The following is an 18,741-nucleotide window of genomic DNA, read 5'->3' as shown; positions in this document are numbered from 1 at the left end:
ACTGCTTCTTTTCATGGTTTGATGGTAGCTGTCCCTGTGGCAGGGTGCTGTGCTGTTGCTCCCTTTCGGGGAGGGGGCCAAGTAGGTGCAGAGTCAACGACACAGACTCTGGGAGAATGTCAAAACAACAAGTTCATTTTATTTAGGAAGAGGCAAGCCTTATCTGCCCTCTACCAGACCCTGGGGGAAGATCTGATAAATGTGAATCTGCTGGTGTGACATGGCTGTCTCTCATTGGTCCTGGTCATCTCCAAGTCATGTCTCAGCTGCTGCTGCTAAGGCCCTTAGGCAGATCCAGGTTGGCTCTCAGAAAGTACCTTTTTTACTTGTTTGGGTCGGCTGGCCCTCAAGCCAATTAGGGATGAGTCATCCCACATCTGCCATACCTATTCTGTGCCCTACCTAGTTGGAGCTAAGTCAGGCTGGGGTAATTGTTGAGAGTCTTGAAGGCTAAGTGAAGTAGAACCCTTGTGGGCTTCTAAGAGATGCTAGTTGAGGGTGGTATGGCAATGTTTGTGATTATGTGTGTGTCTGGCACCTATAGCATGAGGGTTCTTCCAAGCCCTTTGGGTCAGGCATTATCCCACAAAACAGTTAGAGGAGCTCTGGCAAATATAGCCAATATTTCTGGCCAATTACAAAGCAGGATGGAGGCATCTTTCAAAAGTTAGAGTCACAATGCGCTGTTTTCCAATGCTTGCACATTGTGTTTCCCTGTGTGATTCTTCCGGGTTTCCCCTGTTGGTGGATGATTTGGACTAGAAGGCATTAGGGTATCTCATCTTCTCCTGCCACACCCATGGTAAGTGGAGGAAACATAAAACCCAACAAACAATGAATTGAGAACCTTGAATGGTTCTTCCCTTGAAAAACAAGTCACGTGGTGCAAATGGTCCCTCTTGGTGCCTTCAGCCTGGGTACAGACTCCAGCGTCCTCGAGTGGACTCACCTTCTTATCATAGTGTCCTCTAAGTCCACCCTCCTTGGCAACAGTTTCCATGGGCTCGTTGAAGCTTGCTGGCCTTTTTCAACCGACTTTCAGTTTTGCCTGACCCTGCGCGCTCTGAGACCCGAGTATTGCGCCTTTATTTCCGGGTGAAAGATGAGCGTAGCAGAGTGATGCGGAACTGACTGTGCTGTGAGTGCATAGTCCACCTGCGCTTGCGGCTCTGGAACAAGCTCTAGGGGTAGCCACGCACACGTGTTCCTAGCGTCCGTGCGTAAAGCAAGGTGCTGTACTTGTCCCTTGGTTCCCGTGGGCTGTTCTGAAATGGAGACTTCCTGTCACTTGGTTGCCAACCTCTCAAGGTGTCACATCTGGGGAAGTAATGGCCGTGAAGGGACAGGAGTCGCCACTTAGCTTCTCCTGGGTCCCAGTGCCTGGGACTCCTTGTTTGTTTGGATCGTCCCTACATCACACCAGCCTATTACACAGCTCTTAGAAACATCAGGCAGGTCTGCAAACTGTGAATTTGAAGTAATTCCATCGTGAGTGACTGCTTTGGTGTAACGACTATATGATCTAGGAGGTAATTCTGTTTGTAGAATTACCTAATTGTTAGCATTTTATCACCTGTATCACAGGTTCCTGTATAACAGTGAGTACTGGCCTAAGTCCCTGCCTGGTGTGTCTCCAGCGATGCTTAGCACCAGTTGCCATAGAGGTGCTCCTTGAGTCTCACAGGCCATGTGATTCTGCAGTCTCCACCCAGCCATAACTGAGAACAGCTGAGCGTCGTTACCTCGCCAACAGTTAGCTAACGCTGCATTGCATGTGTTTCCCTCACATAACAGGTCCCGTGCAACACACAAAGTGATGTTCACACATATGAGGTAAATCTGATCCCTGGAGCACAGAACTGCCTGGAGACCCTGGAGATCAGACCTTTCCAGTTTCGATTTAAACACTCCAAGGGATGCTGGGATGTGGAATGAATGAGGCCCTGGCCTGAGGGTGCACACCTGTAATCCCTGCACTAAGGAGATAGAGTAGAAAGACCACAAGTTCCAAGGCTGTCCTCTGCTGCATAGCAAGTTCAAGGCCAGCCTGGGCTACGTTAAACCTGGTCTCAATAAAACAAGAATTCCCAGGAGTCAAGACATGAATTGTAGCCCAGGGTCAAGCACTTGCCCAACGCATGAGAGGCCTTGGGCTCTGTACCGTATGATAGGGGAAGAAAGCGGTGATGGCCAAGATCTCCTTTGCTCTGCCAGGCTGCCCCTTCCAGCGTTGGAAACTTGACACCTTAGAATTCTCTTCAGTGAAATGATGCTTTATCTCATCGCTAATCTGTGGTCGTTCACCAGCATGGCCCTAGCCCTGTGGTGTCTGATGGTGACTGTGGTCATTGGCATGGAGAGGAGATGCCATTTTCTTACCAGAATCCCAAGCTGTGCTTTCTGATGGGCTTGGTTTCAGAGTCGCTTTGCCACCAAGATAATGAGGGAAGGAGGGGGAGGCTCAGGCGATTGTGGTGGAGCCCAAGATAAAGCCATTTTCACTGATGGAAGTGGGAATAGATACTAAGGACCTAAGGCGGCGCGCCCCCCATGTGGGCAGGTCCTGTGCTCTGATGCCCTCAGAGGCCCCGCCCCTTCATGTTGTTACAAGGGTAGTTAAATTGCAATATGAGGTTTGGAGGCCAGCGTTCCCTTCCAGACAGTGTCGGCCCCTCTGCCCGTGGACAGCCTTACAGCGAGCACGGGACTCACAAGACAAGGCCCATTTATACCGCTTTGAAAATGACGCGAGTCCCTGAGCACAGAGAGTTTTTATCTTTGTTTTTACCAACTCTCTGGGTAGATAAACTATTTGTACCATGTACTTTTTGCCTCCACAACTGAACTTTGAAGGAAACAGCTCCGAAAATCCAGACTGCTCAGCTGTGACCCTTTCGTTACGGCTGCAGAAGAGTGCACTCACCTCTGGTACGTCTTCTGCTGTTTCTTCACCTTCACACCCACTGGGCAGTGTGCACATGGGTACAGCAGCCTGTACACACACACCACACACACACACACACACACACACACACACACACACAGCCCTTTTACTTCACTGGGCAGTATGCACATGGACACAGTGGCCTGTACGTGCGCGCACACACACATACACACACACACACACACACACACACACACACACACACAGCCCTTTCACTTCACTGGGCAGTGTGCACATGGACACAGCGGCCTGTACACACACATGCTCATGCACACACGCACACACACCTTTTCTTTCCACCATTTCCCTGCAGTGCCAGGGATCTGATTTTTGTTAGGTCATCATAAGTACCTAACGACGACCCTGCCAATTGCCATAAAAATATATGCCTCCTGGAGAAGCAGCAGCTTGAACCAGCCACCATGTTGGCAGTGGGAAGTCTTTTATAGCTTACAATAAAAACCAAATGTCCGTGCCTCACATTGTACTCCTCCTGAGGAGGCAGAGTGAGAAGCCGGGCTGTAAATTTAGACGGCTCTGTTCCTTGTCTAGTCAGGCTTACCATGGCTATCAGTGACTCCCTGGACCTTTCTGCAGGTCAGGCTCTCTCGTGTACACTGGAGTCTAATGCATGGAGGGTGGTCCTCGGATTGTTTCCCTGTCAACATGCCGAAGTGCTAGAGGATTTTGGGGTTTTGTTGTTGTTGTTGTTGTTGTTAACTTCAAGTGATACATATCTAACACTTTTGAAAGTTAGGCTACACTGAAAAAATTGCAAAAGATACTTTGTTAGGTCTTGTTCCACTTGAAAGTCCCGGGTGCTCTGGGGGAGGCACAAAGCAAGCAAGTCCCATAATGGCTGTTGAGGAAGGAAGGGCGAGGCAGGCCAGGCCTCAAGGCGACTCCATGGGGAGGGGAAGGTGACTGGTAGTCCGGGGATGGACCAAAACACGGCAAGAAGCGGACTGAGCAGTCCCTGCGCGTGCACAGCGCAGTGTGTCTGTCACTTGGTGTGAAAGGAGCAGTTGCCTGTCACAACCGCTGCATGGTCAGCTCCATATCACCAGGCCCTGGGGAGACGGGGGAGGAAGTTACCCTGGAAGGTCACTGCAATTTGCCCATGAAAGCCTTCCTCTTAAAGCAGCTTTCAAAAGAAAAGGAGGCCAAACACAATCCTTATGCCACAGTCTCCCTTGTCCACGGTCACGTACATGGTCTCAGGTACCATTAGTAAGCTAGAAATGTTAAATAGAAAACTGCAGAGATGAAGGACTGAAGGCTGCAGGTGTTGTAATGACTGCTGTGCTGTTACTAGTTACTGCCCATCTCCACTGCACAGTCATCTAGTTACTGCCCATCTCCACTGCACAGTCATCTAGTTACTGCCCATCTCCACTGCACAGTCACCTAGTTACTGCCCATCTCTCACTGCAGTCATCTAGTTACTGCCCATCTCCACTGCACAGTCACCTAGTTACTGCCCATCTCCACTGCACAGTCACCTAGTTACTGCCCATCTCCCACTGCACAGTCATCTAGTTACTGCCCATCTCCACTGCACAGTCACCTAGTTACTGCCCATCTCTCACTGTACAGTCATCTAGTTACTGCCCATCTCCACTGCACAGTCATCTAGTTACTGCCCATCTCCACTGCACAGTCACCTAGTTACTGCCCATCTCCACTGCACAGTCATCTAGTTACTGCTCCTCTCACTGTACACAGTCATCTAGTTACTGCCCATCTCCACTGTACAGTCATCTAGTTACTGCCCATCTCCACTGCACAGTCATCTAGTTACTGCCCATCTCCACTGCACAGTCACCTAGTTACTGCCCATCTCCACTGCACAGTCATCTAGTTACTGCTCCTCTCACTGTACACAGTCATCTAGTTACTGCCCATCTCCACTGCACAGTCGTCTAGTTACTGCCCATCTCCACTGCACAGTCATCTAGTTACTGCCCATCTCCACTGCACAGTCGTCTAGTTACTGCCCATCTCCACTGCACAGTCATCTAGTTACTGCCCATCTCCACTGCACAGTCACCTAGTTACTGCCCATCTCTCACTGTACAGTCATCTAGTTACTGCCCATCTCCACTGCACAGTCATCTAGTTACTGCCCATCTCCACTGCACAGTCACCTAGTTACTGCCCATCTCCACTGCACAGTCATCTAGTTACTGCTCCTCTCACTGTACACAGTCATCTAGTTACTGCCCATCTCCACTGTACAGTCATCTAGTTACTGCCCATCTCCACTGCACAGTCATCTAGTTACTGCCCATCTCCACTGCACAGTCACCTAGTTACTGCCCATCTCCACTGCACAGTCATCTAGTTACTGCTCCTCTCACTGTACACAGTCATCTAGTTACTGCCCATCTCCACTGCACAGTCGTCTAGTTACTGCCCATCTCCACTGCACAGTCATCTAGTTACTGCCCATCTCCACTGCACAGTCGTCTAGTTACTGCCCATCTCCACTGCACAGTCGTCTAGTTACTGCCCATCTCCACTGCACAGTCGTCTAGTTACTGCCCATCTCCACTGCACAGTCGTCTAGTTACTGCCCATCTCTCACTGCAGTCATCTAGTTACTGCCCATCTCCACTGCACAGTCGTCTAGTTACTGCCCATCTCCACTGCACAGTCGTCTAGTTACTGCCCATCTCCACTGCACAGTCACCTAGTTACTGCCCATCTCCACTGCACAGTCATCTAGTTACTGCCCATCTCCACTGCACAGTCATCTAGTTACTGCTCATCTCTCACTGTACACAGTCATCTAGTTACTGCTCATCTCTCACTGCACAGTCATCTAGTTACTGCTCATCTCTCACTGAGCCAAAGTCATAATTCCAGCTCTATACTCAATTGTGTTTGGCCAAAAGCCATACATGCAGACTCAAAAGAGAAAGCGAGAGTCGGGCTCAGTGACTCTAATGCTTTTTATTCAAACATGACCACCTAACTTTTGATCCCTGCACACATGTAAAAAGCCAGGAGTAGAGGCATATGTGTGATCGGCCATGCCTGGGTAGGGCATTGTGGGAACTCCTTCTGCTCAGTTTTGTTACCAACTAAAAGCACTCCTAACTTTTTTTCTCTTTCTGGGCTTTTCCCCCTTGTTTGTGTTTTTACTGGTGTGGGGATTGTTAATGGTTGTTGTTTATTGATGGGGTGTGGTGATCTTGAGCTTAATGTACAGCTCAGGCTAGCCTAAATTGATGGCAACCTTCAGAGTACTTGACTTATAGACAGGAGCTACCTCATCTGCCTTCTTACTTTTATTTAGTTATTAGTTCAGTTGGTTTGTTTTTGAGACACAGTCTCTCTATATACTCCAAGTTTTTCTGCAGCTGTCTATGTAGCTCAGGCTGTCCCAAATTTACAATCTTCCTAGTCAGCCTTCCAAGCTACTATGCCTAGCTCCTAAAAATATTTTTTTAATGTTGTTGGAAAAAAAAAAAAAAACTTGTTGCCGGGCAGTGGTGGCACACTCCTTTAATCCCAGCACTCGGGAGGCAGAGCCAGGCAGATCTCTGTGAGTTCGAGGCCAGCCTGGTTTCCAAAGAGAGTTCCAGGAAAGGCACAAAACTACACAGGGAAAACCTGTCTCAAAACAAAACAAAACAAAACAAAAACCAAAAACAAAACTTGTTAACTCAAGAAAACTAACATTCTTTTTAATTTTCCAATTATTACACTCTCTAGTCTTTCCTATTGGTTTTCTCATTCATTAAACTTGACCTGTTTTGCTCACAGCTCTCCTTCTGAGAGAGTGCATAGTCTCTGTACCGTCGTTGACATTCCGGTCAGTGTACCGGGAATGACAAGCACTGAGATAGCAGGCTTTATGATGTGTTGACTCGGACCCCGAGTGATTGACATGTACTAGCCCACAGAAGTACTTACGCCCAAAGAAACAAAGGTCCAGGGTCTGCCACATCCCTCACTCAGACTCATAGCCAGGCAGTGCTCAAGAGGGAATTTGAAATCGGACAATCAGCTGCAGGGTCTGCCATCTTCCCCACTAACATAGACAATCCCTACTGAAGGCGACCTACGTATTTGCTGATTCGGTGAGCAAAGGAATGCAGTGCAAAAGCAGCAATATTATTGGCCCATTTGTATTAATATATATACAAATTATATATAATAATATATGTAATATATGTGTATGTGTGTGTATAATACAAAATATCTAAGTGTCATCAGCAGTGGGAACTCGGTGCCAGAAGGGGACTAAGGGAATGTGGGCACTGATGGTGTACCTGTGGTTACACATGTGTTCCTGGTTGAGGGTCTCGGAGTTCTATACTTACACGTGCCATTGCCCAGTAGGTCGGGTGCACTTCAGTGAAGCTTTTTAACTGGTTACCATGGGCAAAGGGGGCTGAGAGGCGGGAAGGAGTTTGCCAGTATATTTGCCAAAATGTTACCGGTTCAGTGTCTTAGAGAGAGGCTGGTAGGTTTTCAGTTTTATGTGTTTGTTGTTTGGGGTCTTGTGTTGTTGTTTTGTTTTTGAGAGTTCTGGGGTTTTCCAGATGTAAACATTCTAAACGTGATTCTAATAACTCACCTCTGGATTAGGCCGTACCTCCTCCCCTGGCATCCGCTGAGCATGTGGGTGTTGTCCCCCACTGCCCAACAAAAGACATGCTTGACTGCGCGGCCTGGCACCCCAGCTTAGCCTTGCGACATGCCTCCAGGTCTCTAATCAAGACTCTTACCCGTTGCCCGGTTTTTATGTCCTTTGCCAGGCTGAGCAGACAAAGGAGGAGCAGAAACAAGACCTGAACGCAGAGAAGCTGATGAGGCAGGTCTCCAAGGAGGTGTGCCGGCTGCGGGAGCAGAACCGGAAGGTGCCTCGACAGGTGCAGTCCTTCAGGTAAGCGGCTGTGTGGGACCAGCTTGTGGTGTTCCCCTCATGTGGGGTGACTGCACAGCTGTTCGCCTCAGGACTAAGGGAGAGTGGCCACTGTGTCCCTGGCATGAACATAGTCGCACATGTGCTCCATCCTGAGGTGACGCCCAAGCTGAGCCGGTCTCCCCAAGAACCCAGAACCTCTTATCATCATGAATGCATCTCATTGAGAAAGCTTTGCCCAGGATATAGAAAGAACACAAAAGTCATAGATCTTTGCGGGACTTTGTCCACTCATTTTCTGGACATTCCTTGGGGTCCCATTCTCTCCCCTCCACACACAGATCCCCACAGTACAGCCAGTCTGAAGAGACAGAGTTCCATAGTGCCATGTAGAGCTCGTTCATTGTTGTGTGGTTAAATTAGGATTATGAGAGCATAGAGGAAGAATTCCAGTCTGTTGGGGCCAGGTATACAGGCGCTAACAGGTCAGCTCCAATGGCATCATTGGAGTCCATGGTGGCAGGATCCCACCAGACAGACCTTCAGGCACTAGCTTGGTGGCTGTGAGGAGCAGCACAGACAGAGCCACCCAGCCTGGGGGGTCAGGCCCGGCCCCCCAGCTTCCCAGTGCGTAGCACAGCTGCCCCAGGCGAGCTTGGCAGGTAGAGTGGGACTCCACAGGGCCTGAATGCCACACCGAAGGATTTCAGTTGCGGCTTTGGGTTCTGAGGGAGCCTGTGGGGTATTGGCCGCACAGAGGAGAGTGAGTCTGAGGTAGAGAGCAGAGGAGAGGAGAAGGTTCACAGTGAGGACTTCCTGCATCCTGCGTCCGCATAGCCTGGGCTAACCGTGCTCTAGTACAGCCCAGGTAACACCATCCAGTGGACAGTCAGAAATCAAACTCTTAAGGGTCACAGAGAGAAAAAAAGGAGCCTGCAGGTTCAGCGTGGTGGCTCCCACGGTGGAAACGGGTGACACATCCAAGCAAGTGGGGGAAGGTGTCCAGGAGAGGTACTGGAAAAAATAAGGGGTGCTCTCGACTAGAAGGAGAGTGTGGTCCTGGAGCTGAAGGACTGGAAAGGACAGACTGTTGGACACTGAACCAAAACAGAAAGGAGAATTAAAATGTCCCCAGATAGTGTGACACGGGGGCCTCAGAGACCGTATCTGTTGGTCAAGTGATAGGAAAGTCACAGGGCAAGTTTTTTTTCTTTGTTGGTTTATGTTCATCTTAGTTTGGGCTTAGGTTTTGTATAGAGAAGTCCTGAGAGAGTGTCTCAGCTTGGGTCAGCAAGATGGTTCAGTGGTCCGAGGTGCTTGCAGCCAAGTCTGCTGACCTGAATTCAGTGCCTAGAACCCACGTCGGGGAAGAGAAATCAATTCCTATGAGCTGTCCCCTGACCTCTTCACATGCACTGTGACGAGCTCCCCGTGCTCAGACTGTCCCTCCCCTTCCCGCTCCTCCCTCTCTCTCACATGCAAACACACACGCACTCACACATGCGAATACACATGTGCACACACGCACATACACACACAGACACACAAATAAATGTAAAAAGAGAAAGAAAGCTGGCTAACTTTTAGGTTGTGGAGAGAAATCGGGAGAAAAGCTCTTTGGGAACGGGAAAGGGGGACTCATGGTGAATGGGGAGGTCCTGTATGTAAGGGTTTCCCTGCCCACTGTGCTAGACAGCCACTGTGGCTACCTGCAGGAAGTGCTATTACTGCTTGGTTCTTTAGCTACGGTGTGGTGGCAGGAGCCCTTCCTGCCCAGCATGCTGTAGTCTTCCACAGAAAGCAACGTTGTCCGCTGTGGAAATCGTGAACTTCCGGTTGTTAATGTAAAGAATGCATAAACATTGCTGTTCCCCGTAAGAAACCCACCTGTCCTGGTCGGATGGCACACGCCTCTTATCCCAGCATGAGAAAGGCAGAGGCAGGCAGATCTCTGTGAGTTCCAGGGCAGCTGGTCTATGTAGTGAGTTCCAGGGCAGCCGGGGCTACATAGTGAGACCTTCGGGGTGGGGGTGAGAAACCAACCCAGTGATATCGTAGAAAGAGCATGATGAAGTGAGATCAGACACACCATGTGGGGCTGCGGGACACCTGTGAGAGCCCAATGTGCCCCTTGCTGCCTGGGTGGTGAGGGGTCAAGGAGTGTCAGCGGGTGGGCCACTGGCACAGCCCTACCACAGCGTCTTGTTCCTTGTGGAGCCAGGAGCCCAGAGTCCCTGGATGTCGTGGTGCCCCAGGCAAGTCAGCAGGGATTCCTTGTGGCTCTGAGGCAGACGCTGTAACTGTAACTGACCGTGTAGTTAAATCCCTGCGGGTTTCAGCAGCACCTTGCGATCACCCATCATGATGACAGTCTCTGGCCTTTTAACATCTTTCCTCATCTTTTAGGGAACTAGCCAATCTTAAAGGAAGCTGTGTCATGAAGTAACTGTCCAGTGTCCTGCTTCTCACTCTGGCTTTTCTCTTTCCCTCTGCCCTGTGTCTTGTGTGTTGGAGGAGGAGGCTCAGTCCTACCTCTCAGCTGCCAAGCACAGCTCAGTGTGGGACACACCCTCATGCATATGATTGGTACCGCGCTGTGCATGTGATAAGCTGTTGTCATGGGTGGCCACTGTACAATCCTGAAATCTGATTTTTTCCCATCAGTCTCTCACATGAATACCATTCCGCCCCCTCCTGGTAGGTGTCCCTTTGGCTCACGGGGTGGTTTTCCTCCTAAGATAGTCAAGTGGGGGCTGGGAAGATGGCTCAGTGAGTCCTACTTGCTATTCAGGCTTGGAGGCCTGAGGTCAGTCCCCCCCCCACCTGCCTACTAAAGCCACATGACCTGTAAACCGCGGTGCTGAGGGAGCTGAGGCAGGAGGCTTTCTGGAGCTTGCTGGCTAGCCAATCTCACCAACTCAGCAAGGTCCAAGTTCAGTAGGAGACCCTCTCAAAAACTGAGGTAAAGAGCTGGCAAGGTGGTTTGATGGATAAGGGCACTTGTCCTCAGGGCAGGCGACCCGAGTTTGATCCCTAGGTCCTACTTGATAGGAGAGAACCAAGTCTAACCTTTACACATGTGCTGTGGTGCATGCGCACGCACACACGTGTATACACACACACACACACACACACACACACACACACACATATAAATGTAATAGAAATTGTTCCCTAACTCCCCACCAACACCATGGCATGTGCACCCACCCAGACACACTAAATGAAAGTGACCCTAAAAAGAAAACACTAAAAAATGAAGGCTCCCGTGATTTTAAGTGCAGTTTCTGGGATCGTGGAGACAGCCTTGGGGCTCTCAGAATTTCCCTCCCTCTCTCTCCCTCTAGAGAGAAGATTGCCTACTTCACGAGAGCGAAGATCAGCATCCCATCCCTGCCAGCTGACGACGTGTGACCTCGTGGCTTAACATGACTTCTCGCCTGCTCACTGTCCGAGGAAGGGTCAAAGACTGAACCTTTACTGTTTTTGTTGTTTTCTATTTTTTTCGTCAGGGGGGCGGGGCTCTTGTTTCCTGTAACACAACTGTCAACTCTTGAAGAACTTTGATTTCACACCGATTTCATCAGGTTAATTTGTCAAGTACTTTGAATGTAACTCTTCCATGCTTTGAGAAGTACAAAACCTTCACAGAATGAAAATGGGGTGATCTGGTCCACGCGTGTTGTACAGTGTGTGTGTGTGTGTGTGTGTGTGTGTGTGTGTGTGTGTGTGTGTGTGTGTGTGTGTGTGTGTTACCCCTGGGTTTCACTGTGCGGAACAGAGGCAGCGAGTGCCCGGGTCGGCGCTGAGCCAGCTGCAGGGGGCAGCCATCCAGGAGCTGAGACTCGGGTACCACATCATACTCCTGAGCTAGAGAGCCACACTCTCCATCCAAAGTGCACGCAAGCAAGCATCGCTCTCAGTGCACCCGAAACAGGTGTCCTGTTCCTCCCGTGGGCTTTGGCTGGCCACCTTGTTTCTGCAAGATAACTCTTTCTGCTCTCCTAAACTTGTCTAAAGAAAACCAAAGTATGAAGTGCTGGGTGCAAGAATACGAAAAGCAAAGGCATATTCCTACTGCAGAGAGAAAAGAAGGGGCCCCCAGGTCCCAAAAAATACACTAAGGAAACTCACCTCCTGCTTGAGTAGTTCTAACGCAATCTGAACCTGCAGGGCTTTGTCCGTTTCTGGCCACACCAGGTTTTGTCCTAGGGATAAAGACAAAGCCAAGGAGAAGCATGTGGTGGCCCTGGGCTCTGATGACAGTGCAGAGGGAACACATATTCACTAGCTAAGATCGGAGGTCAGGGTGCATCTTAATGAGATCAGACATACTAGACCTTATTTATCAGCTGTCATCTTTAGGAGACTCTATCAGAGACTCATAGAAAGCTGTCGGAAGCAGAAGCAAAGGGTGTGCCTGAGGGGACTCGCAGTGTGGACTGCGTCATTTACAAATACATATTCTGGGGGAACAAGCTTGAGATAGAAATTGGTCAAAGTGTCCTGTTCTCTGGGTTAGGTTTTAACTCTCCAGACCAGACCTGGGCACTTCTTTTAAAAAAAGAAAGAAAGAAAGGCTCAGCATAGCTTTGCCAGCATAAAAGTGTTAAAATACATAGTTTTTAGGTAATTTAAACCATACTTAGTCTGTCATACTGGAAGAAGCCGTGTTTTGGTGAGCCATCTTATATAGCAAGCTAAATTATTTTTATTTTTTAATGCAAAATAATTTTATAGGAATTTTTAAAAAAGAAAGTTTAGGCAAGAAAAAAACCTGTTTGTTTAAAGAAGAGTTATGTTCTGCTGGAATCCCCCCATTAGTAAGAATTTTTATCTTCCTGAATCTATGCATATTTTAGAAAGTTCCTTTTATCAGAATCAAAATTTACACTTAACCAGAACGTCAATTATCAAGTTACTGCACCTAAGACTTCAACCGTTTTCCCTCTAAATGTTCCGCAGCTTCTACCCAAGTTCTTAGAAGATGTAACTGGAGGTGCACCACTTGGAACAAAAAGCAGCCTAGTGGCAGACTGAGCCCAGACTGCCCTGTAGGTGACTGGAGGAAGCTAGAGTGCCATCCATCCTTGTCAAGGTCAAATGTGAACAGCAGGGTTTTATTTAATATAGCGCTCAATAAAGGTCAGCTGTCTTCAGCATCATATTTGACCCATGAAAATGTTCATAGAATTTTGTGTAGTGGTACCGTACGATTTTATTTTCATTTATTTATTTGCGGCCTTATTTATGTTCTGTTTAATATATAGTTTGGTCCTGGCCATCTTAAATGTTGGGCTTTACAAGAGGTTATATTGGAGTATTTACAGCTTTATGATCTTCATCAGATTTATTGCTAACTTTTTGTAATTCAAAAAGTCTCAGATGAGTATTAAAGAATAAAGTGTGTCTCAGGCTGGTAGTTCACGGTTGTGACTGGGGGACTTTGATTTTATTTTTACAAAACATGCTCATTTTGAACATGAGGGAGAAACTGATTCTAGTAGAGGCCTTTGCCCACACTCTGAAAGTCAGCGATGGTGCTGTGTACTGACATTATAGGCAGCCTTATGCCGGCTGTCACATTTGCATTAACCCATGACTCCAAAAGCATCCTACTAACTCATCATAAAACCCAATGGACACATAAAAATTTTAATATTATTAGAATATTTTTAAAGGTAGAATTTCTTCTGCACAGGATAAAAAGGATTTCCTATTTAGCTCTCACATGTGGATTATCAGTATATTATTAGTTTTATAGATCAGACCCTCAAGTGTTACAGGCACAAGAAGGGTATTACTTGCCAAATGAACAAAGTTTAACTGAGTCTCCAGTAGCAAACAAATTAAATACATTTAAAATTTTTTTGCTATGAATTTATATTATATTAAATATGAGAATCTCAGGACTGAACTAAATATTTCATCAGGTTAAATTCTGAATGTTTCTGTTTTCACTTGTGCTGTTTGTAAAAGTTTGCAAATACATCACACAGATAGATGACCTTGCATGGTGGCACTTTCCATGTGTTTCTGGATGAAAAATAAGTTCAATGATTTAAAAAAAAACAAAAACAAAGATACCTATTTCCTAATACTGTATTCTAATGTTGCTTATTGTTCGGTTAATTTCCCTGATTGGCACAAATACAAGAATCTACTTGAACCATGTACCAAGCAAATATAAAATGTTCCATGAAGAATTCTTCAAGCCAGACGTTTGTCATGAATAGTTCTTGTTTAGACTGTGTACATCAAGGATAAATGAGGTGGGGTGTTTTCATTTCCCAAGGGAAACAGGGACTGACGAGTATGTGGCCCCAGTTAAACTACCCGAGCTGGCAGAATTCTTCAAAAGGAGGCAGCCCTCCCAGGAGGCACTGTGCCCACACACACCAGTGTTGTCCTCTGCCACAGAGCCAAAGCAGGCAGGACATCGCACCCCGAAACACGGGGCACAGAGGCAGGTGCACTTTCGTGTGGCAGATTCTACCTGAATTCCCAGGACCCAGGGTGACTGCCCAAAGGCAAGCATGGGTGTTGCTGATGTAGGAAGGACTCTCTAGAGACACTGAGGTCTCTGAAAAGGGGGTGTCCCCCTGAGTCCTTTAAAGACCAAGCAGGTGTTTTGTGGTGTTGTTTTTGCAGTCATTAGTTGTCATGAATTTTAAATAAGTATCCACTGAAACCTTAGTTTCCTAAGTTACCTTGGACACCTGAAAGTACATGTTCAGCCATCACATCTCTTTCCCATGTGGTTCCTCTCCACGTGAATGATCCTTTCAGAGTTACAGAAGTGCTCATAGAATGTTTTATTTACCTGTCCCCTGTGTGTGTACAGTCACAGCCTATTTTAAAGGTTGATGAAGTGCTCAGGCTCATTAATGGCTGATTAAATGAATAGGTCCTGATTCATTTGGCCTCCGAAGAGAAAACAGAAATGCTTTTACTCAGTGGTAGAAAGAGATTGTATTGGGAGAAGTTAATAGTCACAGAAAGGAAGTTTGCATTTCAGAAAATCAAAATCACAGTGAGTGGGGTGATTATAGCAGGAGATCGTACCAAGTCCGGCTGGAGCAAGCGCCTGCTTTTGAGAGGCCAACTCATCCCTCAGGCTTAGATTTCTGGGTTGGCGTGTTTCAGCTCCAGTTGCTGGCAGTGGTCTGGTAATCCTGCCACTGCATAGCGGCCCGAGGCTGGAGGAGCTGGGCTTGAGCAGGCTACACAGTGCAGCAGACACCCTCCTAGCACAAGGCAGAAGCCAGCAAACCAGCCCAGGAAAAGGGCCTCCCCAAACTCCCACCTGGGCACGATCTCAGGCATGGTCTCATCCCAGAACTCCTGAACCGTCATGTGGGCCACCCAGGACACAGGAACCAGGACCATCACACCCGAAGTCCAGAGCAGGAGCCCTCCCAGGATGAGCAGTCGCCTCTTCAGACCCTTGCGTGCCTCTCCAAGCCTCGAGCAGTCCAGGCCACAGCCAGAGGCCAGCAGCCCCAGCAGCCCCAGCCCATTCGACAGAGACATCAAGATCCTGGAGCTCTGGAGTTCACCTGGCAAAGCCAGGAAGGAGTCAAAGGCCTTGCATTGCCTCCCCACTTCCTCCTGGATGACGCAGGATTTCCAGAGCCCCATGGTCCAGTTCTCCATCTCGTTCAGCTCCAGGTTGAGGTTCTTCCAGTGTGGCAAGTAGTTTGTAAGGCAGGCTGAAACCCATCCCAGCAGGGATAGCAGAAACGCAGCGCACTGCGCGGCCGTTCGGAAATCTAAGCCCATCAGAACGTCTCGTGAGCCTGGGCCAGCCCGACTCCTGCCCCGAGCTTGCAGTAAAGTGTGACACTCCTCACCTGCAGAGCTCAGACATACTTCTGCATTGTGTGTATAGGAGGACGCTTGCCAGGTCTACTATTGTCTGAGTCCATGTTGAAAAGCTTTCAGGAGAGGACAGGGAAACGCTGCTATGAACCAGTAATGCTAAGGTGTGGCCCCGGGGCCGTGTTTGTGTCCCGTGGGCTGAGGTTTGTCCAGAGCACTTTGTCAGTGAACCCCTGAGGTCAAGTTGTGCTAATCCTTCCTTTGTGAAGCATTGCACATTCCGGAGGCTCCTAACAAGTTGGAGAATTAAAGTCTGAATGTTAAAAAAAAAAAAAATGTTTAATTGAAGGTTTGGGGTCAACTCCTCCCGCTTTGCACTGTGCTAATTACACATGTCAGATTTTCATCTGTTAAAGAGTTTCAGGTTTCAGTGCGTGTGGTATGATAATACTGGGTGTTACCATCTTTGCAAAAGAAAGAAAAAAAAGGTTCAGAGAGAAGTATTTCTTAACCAAATAAATCAGTCTTATCAGGAATCCCTCTAGACTTGAAGTCAGGCCTGTTTTGAAAAGTCTCTTTGGCTGCACATATTACAGAGCACACGAAACAATACTGAACTGAGTGCCGGGTCTCACTTATCTGCATGCCATTGTGTTGAGCCCACATGCGTGCATAAGCCATAAATCGTTGTTGAGCTTTGAGAATTTGAATTTGGGGGAATGTTTTTTTCTTTTTCTTTTTCTTTTTCTTTTTTTTTTTTCTTTTTGCTTCTTTGCTGAAAATAGCTTCCTAGGCTGGAGGAAAAACAAGTTAGAAGGCCTTTGGGTCAAAATCAACATCATTGCTCCCCACTCCACCGTCTATCCCCACGTTGGTGATTTTTCACTGAACACAGAAGTTTTCCTTCTGACTAATGAACTGATAATCTAAATAACAAGAAAACAATTCCTCTGGGTTTTTTTTTTTCCTTTTTAAACTTGAAGCTTTTGAGTAGAGAGATGAAGGCAGACATTGGTGGCTACCACTTAAAAATCACAAAGGCCCACAATGTTCTGGTGGTCCGTCCAGAGCATCCAGGAACATCCAGCTTCCTAAAGTCCTGGGAGAGTCCAACAGTTTCCTGGGAACATCTAAGCAAGAGCAGAAACACTGGATGACATTTGGCCACTGGCTTTAGCCCTTGGCTCTCCTAATGCTTGAAAGAGTACAGACTGTTAGTTTCTTTGGGAAGTGGAAAGTAATCCTCCTTTCCTGCTACAAACAGCAACATGGCTTTCCCACAAGGTGAATACGTCAGAGCACTAGACTGACTATACTGGACAACTCCCAGCACACACTGGATTAAATAACCAAATCAATGACAGTTTTCCACACATAGCTACGTAATGTCATCATAATTGCCTTATAAACTTCCTTTCATCCTTCAGGTTTGAGAGGCAAACCTCTTGGATAGCCCAAAAGAAAAAACAGTTATTGAATTTAAAAAAAGAAAAGTGAGCAGCACAATTCAGTTACATAACAGAGACCTTTTAGTCATCAGCTGAAGGACATGACTCTGCCCTGCTGGCGGCTTACACTTCAGGCCGTGCAGTTCCGTTCTCCAGGTATGAGCCGTGGTCTCGAAACCCTGCCACTGCGTAGCGGCCTGAGGCTGGAGGAGCTGGGCTTGAGCAGGCTACACAGTGCAGCAGACACCCTCCTAGCACAAGGCAGAAGCCAGCAAACCAGCCCAGGAAAAGGGCCTCCCCAAACTCCCACCTGGGCACGATCTCAGGCATGGTCTCATCCCAGAACTCCTGAACCGTCATGTGGGCCACCCAGGACACAGGAACCAGGACCATCACACCCGAAGTCCAGAGCAGGAGCCCTCCCAGGATGAGCAGTCGCCTCTTCAGACCCTTGCGTGCCTCTCCAAGCCTCGAGCAGTCCAGGCCACAGCCAGAGGCCAGCAGCCCCAGCAGCCCCAGCCCATTCGACAGAGACATCAAGATCCTGGAGCTCTGGAGTTCACCTGGCAAAGCCAGGAAGGAGTCAAAGGCCTTGCATTGCCTCCCCACTTCCTCCTGGATGACGCAGGATTTCCAGAGCCCCATGGTCCAGTTCTCCATCTCGTTCAGCTCCAGGTTGAGGGTCTTCCAGTGTGGCAGATAGGTTGTAATAATGGCCAGAGCCCATCCCAGCAATGAGAACGAAAGCCCTACAGACTGCATGGCCGTTCTGAGGATGGAAACCATTGGGACAGACGTTGTAACTCAGCTCCTCTATAGGGTCTGCTGCCCTTTCTGGTTGACAGTGGTGTGATGCTCCTGATTCTATGCCACCCGCAATATAAGCTTTGGCCATTAACTCTCCGGGTACTCTGAAATACGGTTTTGTTCCTCTTGAATATAGTGTTTCATGTAAAGGGTAAAGGACTCTGTTAAAAGCTATGAGTTAGGCTTTCTGATAAGGATTTGATCTGTTCCCTTCCAATTTGCTTGGTAAAATTCTATCCCCAACGCTTGACAAGTATAAGTCTAAAGATGAACAAAGAGGTCTCTATGACCCCTCACCCTAACGTACAACAGAAATCTTTGTGCTTCAATATGGATTAATTAGATTTTAAGTGGTGATAAAAGGTCAGCTCTTTCCACAACAGGACCTCATTGTAATAGCTGCATCTGAGATTTCAGGGATGTAAAACAAGGCCTTGTAAAGAAAGGTAGACTGTTTCCCTATAATCTATTCTCGGCGTTCCTCAACCTACACAAGAGCTGGGCCCGTGTTCCTGAGTGTCACAGGGATTCACTTGAGACTTGGCATGAAGATTTCCTCAGATTCCTTTGAAAGCTAGGGACTGGTTCACCGGTGTTAATTAAAATGAAAAGGACCTGGATTGATGCCCAGAGAAACTCAGTGAGGAAAGGGGCATTGTGGGAAACTCCAGCTCTTCTTTTCTCTTTCGTCCATCCTCGGTAGGCACTGGGTAAAGCCTGATGTCTCTGGCAGCGGTTTGTGGCTCAGAACTCCATTTTCTTTGTCCTTTCACCTGCAAAGGCAGAGGAGCTGCAGGCAGGAAGGTGTCTGTCTGCTTCAAGACAGATGTCTGGTATGAGAATAA

General features: G+C 48.0%; 3 protein-coding genes across 3 annotated transcripts in view; 1 reads left to right on the top strand and 2 right to left on the bottom strand.

The window, feature by feature from the left end:
• The window catches only part of Wwc2 (WW and C2 domain containing 2), a 177,945-nt gene extending 163,911 nt beyond the window's left edge, over positions 1-14,034 (top strand). The window contains exons 22-23 of the mRNA XM_036166553.1: positions 7,714-7,841; positions 11,168-14,034. Of these exons, the coding sequence (XP_036022446.1) occupies positions 7,714-7,841; positions 11,168-11,234 (195 nt within the window). The 3' untranslated portion in view covers positions 11,235-14,034. The remainder of the gene's footprint in view (positions 1-7,713; positions 7,842-11,167) is intronic.
• A 905-nt stretch (positions 14,035-14,939) lies between these two features.
• Positions 14,940-15,602, bottom strand: LOC118597615 (claudin-22-like). The gene has a single exon (XM_036209205.1). It carries the CDS (start codon positions 15,600-15,602, stop codon positions 14,940-14,942), a length of 663 nt encoding a protein of 220 aa, XP_036065098.1.
• Positions 15,603-17,212: 1,610 nt separating this feature from the next.
• On the bottom strand, positions 17,213-17,875 carry LOC118597618 (claudin-22-like). Its single transcript, XM_036209206.1, has one exon. The coding sequence runs from the start codon at positions 17,873-17,875 to the stop codon at positions 17,213-17,215; it is 663 nt and encodes a 220-aa protein (XP_036065099.1).
• Positions 17,876-18,741: the final 866 nt, after the last annotated feature.

This window comes from Onychomys torridus, chromosome 17 (assembly GCF_903995425.1).
Source record: "Onychomys torridus chromosome 17, mOncTor1.1, whole genome shotgun sequence".
NCBI lineage: Eukaryota > Metazoa > Chordata > Mammalia > Rodentia > Cricetidae > Onychomys > Onychomys torridus.
This window is presented reverse-complemented; position numbering and strand designations above follow the sequence as displayed.

What these genes read in the sequence shown, in the direction of transcription:
- LOC118597615 (XM_036209205.1), bottom strand. Translation starts at nt 15,602, where the DNA reads ATGGGCTTAGATTTCCGAACGGCCGCGCAGTGCGCTGCGTTTCTGCTA.
- LOC118597618 (XM_036209206.1), bottom strand. Translation starts at nt 17,875, where the DNA reads ATGGTTTCCATCCTCAGAACGGCCATGCAGTCTGTAGGGCTTTCGTTC.